Genomic DNA, 14,814 nt, shown 5'->3' with positions numbered 1-14,814 from the left:
ATGATATCTTTGTCTATGTGCCATTATCCAAAAAAAAAAAACCATATATGTCAAAAGTTATAACAAGCTTTATTTAACTCATTTTTGGAATATATATATATATATATATATTCCAGAAACAATTTTACTGTTTCTAATTTTGCCATTGTGTGCAGTAGTGAAACACAGGCCTAGTTGGCCAAGCAGTTAGCATATCTGCCTTCTTGCCAATATACTAGAGAGCCATGGATGTTTGTGATTACCCTACGAACTCTGTATGGAAAGAGAATCTGCAACCCTATCACTTCTTTTAGCACAAGGCCTCACTCCCATCCAGTGACGTCAAATGAATAACTAATTAACTGTAGAGAAATGATGCAACAGATTCCCATGAAGATTCCTAAATTCTGAATTTCATTCAGTTCCATCCAGCCTGTTCAATTCATATTTTCAATAAAGATGTACTGTTTGAAATCAAAATTGAACCACACATCTTGTGTGTATTCTAAGTCCCAGATATTAGATTTCGTTCATCTACAGCAGTCGTTTCAGTATATAATTTCACCATACTTTTCATCTTCGTGTGTCTGCAAATGATCCATTTGAAACAAAAACTGGCCCGACAAAAGTTGTAATGATTTAAAATATCAAATTTGAGTAAAATTTAGTCTCGTCCAGAGGCCTTTGATAATTTGCTTGCTGATGAGCAGGCTAATAAACCCATTCTAACAGGTGTTAATGCATTTTGCAAAATTGACCCAAAACAAATAGGGATATGATTGTGGAGAAACATGAAAAGGCGCATGGAATTCCTGTGATGTATTGTTATAGTCTAGAGAACAGTGGCGTACCCAGAGGGAGGGGGGGGTGAAAAAAAACACTAGAAAATTTTCCAGAAATCTTTTCCTAATTAAAATACATTTTTTTATTTATGTTGTGTCATGCCTTCTATTTCTATACTAATGAATCAGCGATCATTGCAGATGCTTAGTCATAGATCATATGTGATGCTTAGTGTGTATTCTCAAATCATCGACTCGGGGACCCCCTTCAAGATTAAACCCTGAGTGCGCTACTGCTAGAGAAGCATTGTCTAGAAACATGATTTATAGACATAGGCTAGAGACCATGTTTAGTCTTTGTAGGGTTCCTGCTTGGGATGAAACGTACAGTAGGTTTACATCCTGTCATAGGTGAGACTTCCATGAAATAAATGCAGATTCCATATGCACTTTATATGGAATCCTGTTTTGTCCCCTATACATGAATTATTCCAGGCCATGATATTTAGAATATTTACAAAAATTGTAAGGATGCTAAATTTGCAAAGTTCAAAATGAGAGGTGAAAAACATGTAAAAATTATATATTCAATAATTCTGCTCCAGCTATAGATGGGATTTAGGATCTCTATTAAAGTTTGTCCGGTCATTTCAATTTTGGTTTCCTTATTGGACTTAAAGGACCATTTATAGTAGCATAATTAGACAAAACAATTGTATAGAATACATAATCCAAAAACCAGATTGAAGTTAAAAATATGTGACATAACTGAACATACCTGTGCACACAACACCTTTTCATTTAACAAAAGTACTACATCTTGATAGAGTTATTTGAATAACATAAACTTTATAGCAATTAATATCATGAGAGTGCTTGCGGAAGGACAAAAAAAAATATATATAATAAAAATGAAAATACTGACAATCAAAAATTCTTCTCGGAACACTTGTCAGCCTATAATTGGCAGTCTTGAAAATTTTCTGCCAATTAATCAGTCAGTCAAATGTCTCACTAGTCAGGTCTCCGTGGATATTTTACCTAATAATATTAGGTAACATCTCCATTGAGTTCAAGGACTTACTGTTGTAGAGGCACTATTCAATACACAACCAACTGGCTGTAACATTTAATCCGTCATCTACCTCCCGCTAATAGTACTGTAATACCCGTGACGTGATGCTCCCCTAAATCAACCGATGCACAGTTTTGCATGAACTGTTTATTATTATTTACTGAAATAAAGAGCCTAATGGCTTCAGTTCAGCGATGCAAAATTATGTAAGTAAAGTATCAGAGCCAAATGTAGAAACTATGTAGAAACATTGCCGAACTGAAGCATTTTGGCCCTTTATTTTAGTAAATACTTTTACGCACTGACCGAGAGTTTACTTACGAAAAATACGCCTCTCTGACATTTCTAGTTCCTTAATACTGAACGAGAGTTTTTGCTCTCTTAAGGTTTCTGTCTGGTCTCTGAGGAGAGCCAATCAGTACGAAACAGCTATCAGGCAAGTGAAACTTTATAAAAATGAACTAATAGAAAGTGAATATATAGACGCTTGGGCTGTGCCTATGTTTTCTAAGTGGTCTGCACTAAGGCAACTCATTAATGCCAGTGAGTGTATTCCTGTAAGCTCTCTGGTCAACTTATTTTTACAAAACTTTCATAGTTTCTACATTTGGCTTTGAAATAATGATGGATCTAATATCCACTTTACTTATGTTTATTATTATTTTTACTCATCGCTGCAGTGCACTCTACTCCAATCCGTAACACACATCATACCATCTCTCCTATTACTAAATTTTTCCACTACGCACCAACTATCATGAACGCCATCTACTGCCCATCACCACCATGATCAGTATTTATTATTATTTTACAAACACCTCTTGGAGTCGTGACTCATCAAGGGAGGCAATAGTAAGATTCATTCTAACAGAGATAATGTTTATCATACCTTGTCATAAATTGGTTCAATGTGTGTGCACTCACCTCATTTGGCAATACATTCAACTCACCAACCACTCTCCATATAAAAAAAAAAAAAAGTCATTTCTTACTCTCTCTTATGCTTCACACTTTTATACAATTTCCAAGAATGATCTCTTATCTCTATCCCCTTCCCTTCTTCAGCCCTTTGAAAAATATCTTGGGTATCTATTTGATAAGTACCCCTTATCAATTTTCTCGATCATATCGTCACCCCCCCCCCCCCGTCCGCCTATTTACTAGAGTCTGCACTTTGCATTCTCTCAACCCGTCTTCATAGTCGGTATTCCACAATACCAATATTGATTTTGTTATTCACCTCTGAACTTTTTCCAGAGCTTGCTTCTAACTTAGGAACACAGGTGACTAAATCAATGCGCAGTAGTCCGAATGTGGTCTAATCAAAGCTTTGCACAGTGGAATGACCACATCCTTATATCTACTTGTCAGTGTTCTTAGTATACTGGTATTTCTTTGTGCTGTTTTTATCACTTTTGTAATATGTCCCTTGAACTTCAATTCTTTATCTACCAATATTCCAAGATCCCTCGCTTCCTCCACTCCTTTAATACAGTGTCTCCAATATGATACGCAACTTTACTTTTTTTTAAGGGCCAAAGGACAAAAACTCACATTTACTAGTGTTAAATTGACATCTCCACTTGTTAGCCCACGTTAGCCACTTTATTCAAATCGACCTGAAGCACCGGTACATCTGCATCATTCTCAATCACTTTTCCCAACTTAGCATTATCTGAAACAGATGAATATCAGCTTGCAAACCACTCACAGTATCATTAACAAACAAATTAAACAGCAGTAGTCCTAGAAAAGAACTCTGTGGGACTCCACTAGTAACTCTCCTTCTGAAAGACATGGCTCCTTAAGCACATTCTTTTGCAACACGCGGTAAAATTATATGCAATCCAGTAGCCTTGTTCACATAAGATGACTTAAACAATCATAGACTTCTACTTCATCACCTTCTTGTGTGTAAATTGAGCCTGTTTATGACGTTGTTGCTCGCTACATATCTTTGTGTTTTAGTCTTTTACCATGATTTATAAACTGTTCATAACTATTACTTTATTGTTAATAATGTCATATAAAATTCAAAGTAAGGGTATAAAGCAAATTTTTCTTTTGCATATATGATGTAAATAAACATTTTATTTGTCATATATATATATATATATATATGTGTGTGTGTGTGTGTGTGTGTGTGCTTAAAAATCTTAAGCTATTACATGCAACTATAATTACAACTTACATATTTAATTAATAGCTTAAGTGTAATCTATTACAGTTGTAATAGTTAATACAAGTGGTGTACTTGCTCTCTGACCGATTTGCCTGTGTGTGTGTGTAAGAGCAGGACTGGCCTGGGACTCATATTGCAAACACAAAAAATGAATTCATTAAATAAGAAGTAAAAAAATTGAAATATTCAGTCTTATGAAAAAATAAATTTTATGGAATAAATAAATAATGTACAGGGTGTTCGGGATAAATTTGACAGTTTCGTAAGGAAAAAGAAAATCTTCTTTGTATCTATTAAATTTAATGAATTGACAAAAAAACATTACAGGCAGAGTTAATTACAATACTATCAACAAGATTTACTCAAAATAACCACCATTAGCATCGATCACAGCTTCAATTCTGCTTCGGAACCTCGAACAAGCTGATGCTACAGTCTCCCTGGGAAGGGCCGCAAAAACTGTTTTAATTTTATCTATTAACTGGGCTTTTGTATTACTGGAAGTGCGATTGGTGTCTTTTTCAACTGCGCCCCATACAAAATAATCCATGGGATTAAGGTCTGGGGAGTTTGGAGGCCAAACATTTGGACTGGTGAAGTCGTAGAAATTTTCAGACAACCATTTTTGACTTTTCCCAGAGGTGTGGCAAGGGGCCGAATCCTGCTGCCATACATACGGCCTACCATTGGCTACCCTTGTTATCCAGGGCTTGACTACAGTTAGCAACTCCACGAACAAAGCCCGAATTCCAATGCCAGGGTTCTTCAACACCTGTTCCTGCAGATTTGCGAGGAATTCTGCTGTACGAACGCAATCAGATCGTCTGCTAGGGATCTTTCTTCTTGCTACATCCTCGTAGTCACCATTGAAAGTCTCTAGTTCATGCCTGATTGTTTTTACTGTATTCAGGGAGCATTGGGCAGCAGTCGTAATATCCTTATTTTGATGGCGGGCACGAATCATCATGATACAAGTTATTCTCTTCCATGATTCAGGTGGGTTCCAGCTATCCATCCTTTCTGACATCTTGTATATGAATGAAGAAGGGTCCAAACTTTTAAATGAAGAGAAGTGTGTGTTAATACATGTAACTTACGGAAAAATATAATTAATTATAAATATGTCAAATTTATCCCGAACACCCTGTATGTATGTTTTTATTACTCACCCAAACATCGTCAGCACATCAACAGAATACCCAGACATGAGCAATAATAATTAAATCCAGTCATCTTTGATATTTTGTCGACTTTCAGTCATATAAAAACCATAGCTTTTCACACATTTTTCGATTTTTGTTATGAAGATTTGTCTACTTAGGAGGACAGAACTTATTTTGTTTGACAATTTGTTAGCTTGATTTATAATTTTCAAATATTCAGATATTGTGTGCCTCCATTTGTACTCTTCCTCATGCCCTGCAATTGCTATGGGAGGGCCTGTATGTGTATAATCATAGTTGCATGTTCCTGGATTTGGTCAGTGTAATGCTGTGACTACGTGAAGGTAGTTAGCAAAATGGCAGCTGTTCATACACTGCTTGGAAAGAAGTCAGAGGACACCACTAGTGGACAAGGTGCATTGTACCATGCAACAAGTCACGTGTTTGTAGCTAGTATCATTTGGAGGAATATGATGCTCCCAAGTGAGTGCAACTGTATCTGGGTGAAATGACTGCGAAACGAATGTTGAGCTTGAAAGTGGCATGGTAGGACCGCAATATGCAAGCCCCACATTACCTGAAAGAATACGAACAGTGGGACGTACACGCTGTGGTATGGAGTGACGAATCACGCTACACCCTCTACTGAGCAACTGAGCAGATGGACAGGTGTGGGTTTGGCAGATGCCAGTGAACGTCTCTTACCAGAGTGCATAACCAAAACTATAAAATTCGGAGGTGGGGGTGTGTGGTGTGGTTTTGTTTTTCCTTGTTTGGCCTCTGACCTCTGTTTTTGGTGCCACGAGCATTGAACTCCGAGAGGCATCTGAACATTCTGGACAATGCAATGCTTCCTACTTTGTGGCGTTTTTATGGAACTGAGTATTGTCTCTTTCAGCAAGACAATGCACTGTGTCATAAGGCTACTGCTATAACTGCGTGGTTTGCAGACACAAACATCACAACAGTTGACTGGCCTCCACAGGCCCCTTCTCTCAACCCTATCGAATATCTGTGGGATGAACTGTAGTGTCGGAGGTCAAGGGACGTCCGTCCTACAACAGGACCTTATTACCTGCCTACAGGAAGAATGATCCAAAATTCCCATTGTTTGCTATCATACACTTGTTGCCCAGTTGATTTGCGGCAGTCATCTTATTAAGGCAGGCACCATGGCTGTTTGTTTCTCATACAACATATATGTTCTCTGTTGACTTCTTTACAAGCAGTGTATCTTAGTATATTTTTTGTCAATCTATGAGACGAAACAAAAGCTCATATATTCTATGTCAGTGGTGGCAAACCTTTTTATGTGCGCTTGCCAAAAATTTACAAATCGAGTTGTTGATGTGCCAGGCAGTTTTCAATAGGGGAAAAATTAATAGAAAATTAATTTAACTTAATTAATTTAACAAATATAAAAGTACATTTAAATTAGTTATCAATCACTGGACTAATGAAATCTTGTAGCATATTGTAGTTTCCTCAGGCCGATATTACATTAATTTGTGCTCATTTTCATTGACATATCCCATTCTGATCACCAAAAATTTATAATATTATTCAGTGTAAAATTGATTATTGTATTATTAAATTGATTTTAATGATGGTTTGAAAAAAATAAAAAAACGGTACTGAGAAAAATATTTATGATTGTAACTCACCATAGAAGTCAGCTGAGCAGAGGAAGCAGCAGAAAGATGTCAACTTGTCGGTGAAACACTTACCGTATTTACTTGAATATAACACGCACTCCTGATTTTACTTTAGGAAAAAAGACATTGAAAAATTTTGCATATACCTCGCACACAAAAAATGTTTAACCATGTTCACGCTGAGACGATAGTAAGATAGTTACTCTCTGCGGTTAACAACACATCCTGCCCAACAGCATTATGCTGCAGATGCAAGAAAAACAAGTAGTTTTATCGTATCCTTGAATAAGGTACACAGGCTTTTGCAGTCTGTGTAATATATTTCTCAACAAATAGTGCAATTAGAGACAGCTGGAATGAAAACGACACTAACTAATGAATCCTCTCACAGAAACTATGCTGTTTAGACTCATGCAAAACCATATGTTGCACTGGAAACACAGTATCTAACTAAAAACTATTGTCCAATTTTTCAATTACATGAAATAAGTGTTTGTTTTATTGCATTTGAAATTCTTGATGCCATTTTAACAGATCACAAGGCAAACTTCAAATAAAATTCTACCACGAATTGAAACGTGCCATATAATGCTTGCGTGAATTTGCAAACAAGCAGCAAAATCAACCAAGGGTCGAAACTTTGTGAGTTGAGCCTGCCTGTAATGAGAAGTTCCGTCGGAACGATAAACGACACCCTGTCGTGAATGTGTTAAAAGTAAGAAATATATATAGTGAATGTTGTTATGACAGTTTCAGATGTTATGGAATTTGGTTGAAGAGAATTAGCATTTCAACTCAACAATTGTCAGTTGCCTTTGTCTTTGGGTCGCTCTATCTTTTGTTAACACCACACCAATCATGCACGTCTTGATAGCTGCTGTTGTGTCCCATTTTATGATTTTTATTCTATTTTATAATTTCCTCTTATCTATGTTCTACTATTATCTATGCTTGAGATATCACCAAAAATTTTACTAATATCTAAGTTATTTCTCCCCTTAGTATCCCTGATATTTGTATTATGCTGTGCCTTTTGGGACATTTAGTTTAAGATATTATATGCAAAAACAAGGAGAAAGAACTAAAATATGTCAGAAAGTGTAACTATGTTGCAGTCGTGACACTTTATCTCGTTTCTTAACACATTAATTTACCGCGTGATTAGGTTCGTATTTTTCAAGTGGTGCATTGGTAGCAATTTCAGACAACTCTTTTATCATTGAACAAAGGTTTATTAAATTCCTTAACATGGTACAATTCAATTTTTGTGATTACTCAATTTAATGCTAAACTAAATACTTACAAACTAACATTAGCTTATTACAAGTAATTAGGCTATGATCCTATAATGAGTATTACGATCATGCCGCCATAACAATTCAACACATAAATTCACTTGACATGGACAAATAAGATTAATTCACACTATTTAACTATTCAAACTTAAGTAGATTAACTAAACCATTTACTGCACTAACGCACAACTATGACATTTTAACTTTCCTATACATTACAATAGACGTGCAAAATTCTCAGGACACTTAATTATTCACATAACATTAACACTAGCCAGCTTACTTTTAATATATTCTGTCAGATACTAAAGTCCTAGTATAAATTTTCCTTGGTCACTTCAACAGTTCTGTATTTGAATAATGATACTTATTACAGACAAATTTTAGTTAACATTAGATATATTTTACAGTACCTTTCTTTCTTGAGTTTTTCATATGGGCCTTTATCTTCTTCTGATTGAACTAGCTTGGTATAACCTCTCCGATAATCTGCTACTCCTACGTTCCTTTTGGAGTTGAACTATGCTTACACGGTCTTAAACTTTTGTAATTCAGGACACACTTTGAATCATCTATATGACGGCTGTGCGACTCACGACGTGGATATCGATATCTTTACAGCTTTCCCTTTCTCGTGGTTGTCACTGAAGTTGAAACACAAAGAATATGTTTCCTTTTCTTTGACTCTATAGCATTCTTCGCTTCTTACATAGGAAATCCGGAATCGAAATCCCGCTCACTTTTGTTTCCATGTTGTGACGATGGAGATATAACCCCAATCTCCACTCAGGAAAACCGCGTGAAACCTATGCCACGGAGCTCGTAGAGAACTCCTCGGGAACAGAACCAAAACAAAAAACAAAAAGCCTTGGGGGGGGGGGTTTCCAACCCTTTTATACCTGCTCTCCTAACGGCACCTTTTTTTAACTTCTTTTCTCCGCTCCCTTCTTGTTTTTACTTCACCGACCAATTAGGGTGGCGTTTTTCTGCCAAACGATGTCTCAATCTGGGAATCGGCCCTGAGCGATAGTCTGTTGTTTTTCTTCCGCTAGCCTCTAACTTAATCCCCTTTCCAAATTTTTTCTATGAATTCACTTAATATTTTAATCTCTAGCCTCTCACATACCATCTCTTATGACTAATCCTTTTCTGTCTTATTTAGTTAAACTTTCTCTTTTAAATCATATCACAATATTAATATATTCTTTCTTTTGTTAATTAGTTTAACAAACACCTTTATTTTTTATATATTTTATTGGATGCAAGAATCTTTCTTTTTCTTTTAATTAATTCAATTATTATCTTTTATGCATGTTTTTAATTTATTTTATTTATTCTTCATGTTACACCATGATAGCTGATAGCTGAATATATTAATATACAATATTAATATATTCTTTCTTTTGAAAGAATATTAATATATTCTTTCTTTTAACAAACACCTTTATTTTTTATATATTTTATTGGATGCAAGAATCTTTCTTTTTCTTTTAATTAATTCAACTATTATCTTTTATGCAGGGTTTTTAATTTATTTTATTTATTTTTCATGTTACACCATGATAGCTGAGAATTCTATATTCTTTAGATATCAGGGTGTAACAAAGGTTCCCCCCTTTAAACAAAAAATTTCTTTAAGAGAAATTTTTCTTACGAAGTGTTTTCCCTCTCATATACGGTTCTTTCTGGGGATGAACTTTCCATTCTCTCTAGGCCTTAGGTCATATCGAGATTGGACATACTTTTTTCTTCTGTCACTGGCTGTGCATCCTTCTCTTATCTCTGTTGAACTTAATATGTTCGACAGAGATTCTCACTTGTCATAGGCAAACGCATTTTTTAAGCCCTGTATATTTGGACAACAATAAACTATTTGACAAAATGCTTAAGGACGTATTTTCGTGTTTCATTTACACTACAGTGATTCTGGAGTGGCAAATCATGCCATGGATACGAATCACCAGATCCAATGGGAAAAAACTTCCCTCCTATACAGTAACAGATTTAAATCAGAAAAATATTTCTGGAATCAGCCAGAAAGTCGGCTGCATGACATTGCCAAATTGTGTTTGCTTACTACTAGTGTGCCTGTGTGTATGTGCACATGACGATGCCTCGGTGACCACAAAATATTGGCTTAGTAATCTAATTAGCTAAATAAATTTATTTAGCTAATTAGATTAGTATTAGTTAATAGATTAGACACCTGTTTTATTCCACTAAACATCAGCACGAGTAAATGTTCAACAATTTATTTTAGAATTAAAAATAAAACAGTACTCTGGTTATTTTCTTACATTTGCTATTTCTCCATATTAGTTAGAAATTGGGCCCATATTAATATAGGCTTTTTTTTTTTGTGTGTGTACTTAAAATCATTGGAGGAAACTCTGTAGAAGTGAAGCTAATCCTGTACATTAAATAATAATAATAATAAAACTGCCATAACAGAAATTTCTCGGTAAGATCTTAAAAGTAGTTAGCAGCATTAAAATAGTTCCTGTAAATGAAATTAAAAAACAAAAACAAAACTGTCCTAATGGGAATTTCTCTGTAAGAGCATAAAAAGTAATTAACTGTTAAATACTATAATTTAAATGGCACATTTTATTTTCTGTATGGATTGATTTGTGAAATGATATAGGTTGAATCTAATTCACATTTGATTTGAAAGTTATTAACAGCAAAATCATTTAACATGGAATTCCTCCCCCCCCCCCATGCACACATATCAGTGTAGGAATTAAAAAAAAAAAAAAACTGCTCTGCCATGCATGCCTTTTTTCTAACGTTTGTGTGGTAATATATGCATAACTGATTGTAGTTTGTTTTCGGGACAAAGGCTGAAATTCTTAGGTCTGTAGGTGAGGGGCAATGCTGGACAGTTTATCTTTTAATTAGGATTCTTATTTAGGCTTGAGTTGCTTCAGCCCTGTGAGTTATGTGATGTCAGATAGTATTAATAATACATTGTGATGTATTATTCTCCTGTAATACTCTTGCCAGCTGTCACCTTAATTTCCCTGTCTTATTGTAAAGGATTACTGACTCGAAGTTGGATATCTTAAATGAAACAGTTACTGTACCAGTAACTGTTTCATAAGTGCTAGAATTGTCCCTTCATGTGTTATATTATGGCAAAACAAACATATCTGTTGGCAGACCCTTACGTACACTTTTCCCGAGGCGCTAGAGTGATCCTGGCCCTCCTCATTGTTTGGGGCCCTTAATTGGCCCTAATTCTAGCAACCTCCCCCCGACCTAGAGCCTCATGTGCCTGTACATGAGTATTGGCCCTGTCCATTGGACTTTTTGGGAATCAGTTATGTTTTATTGAATATGTCAATTGTTTTAAAGTGAGATTTAAACTCATCTAGTTGACTTCGTAATTGGTCCTGCTGCAGAATTATAGGATTGTTTATATATTTTTCAGAGTCTTTCTTCACTTTAATTGTAATATAACTTATAATAGCATAAGTTTTGTGATTTGGAATATGACTCATTCACAAATCAATTATTGGCCATGGGTAACTAACTTAGAATGCTATCACTAGAGAATACATCTACTGCAAAAATAATGTGGGATAAGGCACGTCGATTTATTAGAAAAGTTAAATAGACATGTTTTGCCATCAATTAGCCTTCAGCATTGTCTTGTCATATTAAAAGCAGTAGAGAACATAAGAAAAATTTAACATTATATATATAAATGAAAACAATTGATAACATAATAGCTAATCACGTGTGTCAGTGTTTGTCAAAGTTTGTAATTTTCTAAAACTTTATGACCTTGCATTGTTTATTTTTGTAACTCTAGTCCTCATGGTTATGACATCAATGCTACATCTGGTTTCACTTTACTTCTACAGTAGAGCGACTAATTCATTATTCGGGATAATCTCTTTCAGAGTGCATACCGTATTATATTATTGAAATAATGATTTCAAAAGGAAAGATAAAACGATGTAACCTATACCAAGTCTAGAAATCACGATAAGAAATAATCTTATCATGTTTATGAAAAAGTTAGTGTTGTGGCATATCACTCAGGAATTTCGTTTGTATGTTTATTTGGCACTGTTGAATGCTGTTTCGTTTTGCTTTCTATTAATTATTGAATTGGTATAGTTTCAATTTTTGTAATTGAAGAATTTTGTTTGACTTGCAGATTTTCTGTAATTTGTCAAGTAAAACGAGAAATAGAAATTAGATGATATACTAGCAGAATAAGCCATATGATGACAGAAAAATAATACCAAAATGCCATATTTATATGACTACTTGATTAAATTGGAATAATCCTTGAAGTGTGTAGAAAAGAGGCAGGATGTAGTCACCCTCCCCTACCATGCCATCACTGTTTTATTGCATCATCTGGTTTAAAACCACTACACAAACAACACTGTACTATCTTCAAAGGGATATAAAATATTCCATTGAAATTTGGCACTTGCAAAACTCTGTGTCTCACTCTCATTGATAATGATTATCAGATTTCCTTACAAAAATATTTAGTACAAGCAGCATTATGGGAATTTTTATTCCTTATAGGCACCAGGGTTCATGTCCTAACCTATGCATATAAGAACCCTGCTAATTTGATCAACATTTCTTTTTCTGTCTCAATTTTGGTTTAAATGGAATCATTTTAAGGCCAAAATTTGGAAAACAATACCGATAAAAAGTAATAACAGTGTGCCTTTATTACTTTATTACTCTCTCTCTCTCTCTCTCTCTATATATATATATATATATATAGAGAGAGAGAGAGAGAGAGAGGATGTATTTGATATAACTCCTCTTTCTCTGGATCAAATTTAATGAAATTTGATAGTTATTAAAAGCTGTCAGACCACCTAGTTTGGATTAAACAGGACCATTTTTAATGAGAAAATTAGTCATAGTGATACAGAATTATGTTACAAATGACAATAAATAGACTTGAATAAAAACTGAAAAATATAAATAGGTTTAATTGCTATGATAATGATATCTCCATACAAGAATGTTTGCAGAACATAGAAGTTGTGTATTTAGGCTTTAGTGTTGGTTGAAGCTCGTTTTTGGTTTTAATGGAATGAAGACAACACAAGGAATAAATTAAACTGATTTACAGTTTAATTCATTTAATTATTTACAGTGTGCATCAGTTTAATAAATTGATGCACACTGCAAACAGTAATCATTTAGGATTATTAAAACATAACCTTATCTTGAAATATTTCTTTATTACATTGTCTATTTTCAGAAAGTGGATCCTGAGTTGATCTTTACAAAACAAGAAAAAATAGGAAAAGGATCTTTTGGGGAGGTATTTAAAGGTGTTGATAACCGAACTCAGCAAGTGGTTGCTATTAAAATCATAGACTTAGAAGAAGCTGAAGATGAAATAGAAGACATACAGCAAGAGATAATGGTGTTATCGCAGTGTGATAGTCCTTTTGTTACCAAGTATTATGGCTCATATCTTAAGGTAATGATATTTCTTTATACAAAAATCATTATTCATCATATGATGTAGTATTTGAGGAGAGTTATTCCACAATATAGTGGAATAAAACTTATTATTTATTAAAACATTGATGTTTGGATTCTTGTATTTAGATCATTAAAGAGTAAATATATACAGTATACCATATTTACTCAAATAACTTGCCCTTGCATATATCTCACACGCCTGATTTTACTTTATGAAAAAATAAATTGAAAAGTCGCATATTTCACACACTTTTAATGCATACGAAAAAGTTTAAAACTTTAAAAAAAAATAGATAGTGAATGTTTTTATGGCAGTTTCAGATATTTTGGAATTCGGTTGAAGAGAATCAGTATTCAACTCAACAGTCGTCGGCCTGCTTTCATTGTTGAGTTGTGCGATCTTTTGTTAATACTGCACCAGTCATATGTGAAACCGGAAGCAGATAGCGAATAGTAGATTCTTCGTAAGTCATCCATTTTCAGTACTTTTAAATCATGGTGATCTTATGATTCCAAAATGATAAAAGGACAAGCAATAAGGAAATTGTTTTCATTTAATTACATAGGCATTGTCACCAAAGATTCAAATATATCACATGATGGTGAGGCCAATGCGTAAATAATGTTGATAATTAAAATTTAAATGCATTCATTTTATAAATAATGTGAGCACCCATAAATTATAATGAATGCTGAGGATTATAAATGTCAATTTAGGTTTTTTTCCTGAAAAAACTTTATATCTCTGTATATATCTCACATCATGATTTTTTAACTTTAATTTTGGGGAAAAAAGTGTGAGTTTTATTCGGGTAAATAAGGTACATTTCAGTGTACAAAAAGTACACTGTGAAATGTACTTTATATTCTAATATAATATAAAATATACTTTATATTATAAATATTCTTTTGTACCATCTTAAAAAAATGCAGCTGTTATTTCTGAGACTGGAAGATAATGTGGATAATTAATAAAAGATCAGAGAGAGAGAGATTCTGTATCTAGAACAAAGAAACGCTGTCTCTCTTTAGAATGGAATTTTGTGCTGAAGATTTTAATATTGTTTTCCGACATTAAAATATTGGATACAGTTGAAATTGAGCTATTTCACATAGCATGATAATTTCTACCAGCAAATTGAGGGAATAGCATAGCTCTCCTCCTCCCCTCCCATTCAACACACACTACATTACACCATATTACA

General features: G+C 34.2%; 1 protein-coding gene across 1 annotated transcript in view; it reads left to right on the top strand.

The window, feature by feature from the left end:
• LOC150100811 (serine/threonine-protein kinase svkA-like) overlaps positions 1 to 14,814 on the top strand; it is a 230,343-nt gene that overhangs the window by 40,891 nt on the left and 174,638 nt on the right. The window contains exon 3 of the mRNA XM_090401906.1: positions 13,380 to 13,604. Within this exon, the coding sequence (XP_090258032.1) occupies positions 13,380 to 13,604 (225 nt within the window). The remainder of the gene's footprint in view (positions 1 to 13,379; positions 13,605 to 14,814) is intronic.

This window comes from Typopeltis vanoorti, chromosome 12, assembly GCF_054136105.1.
Source record: "Typopeltis vanoorti isolate ZY-2024b chromosome 12, IOZ_Tvanoo_1.0, whole genome shotgun sequence".
Classification (NCBI taxonomy): Eukaryota; Metazoa; Arthropoda; class Arachnida; order Uropygi; family Thelyphonidae; genus Typopeltis; species Typopeltis vanoorti.
The sequence above is the reverse complement of the archived record's forward strand: the minus strand, read 5'-3'. Positions and strand labels throughout refer to the sequence as shown.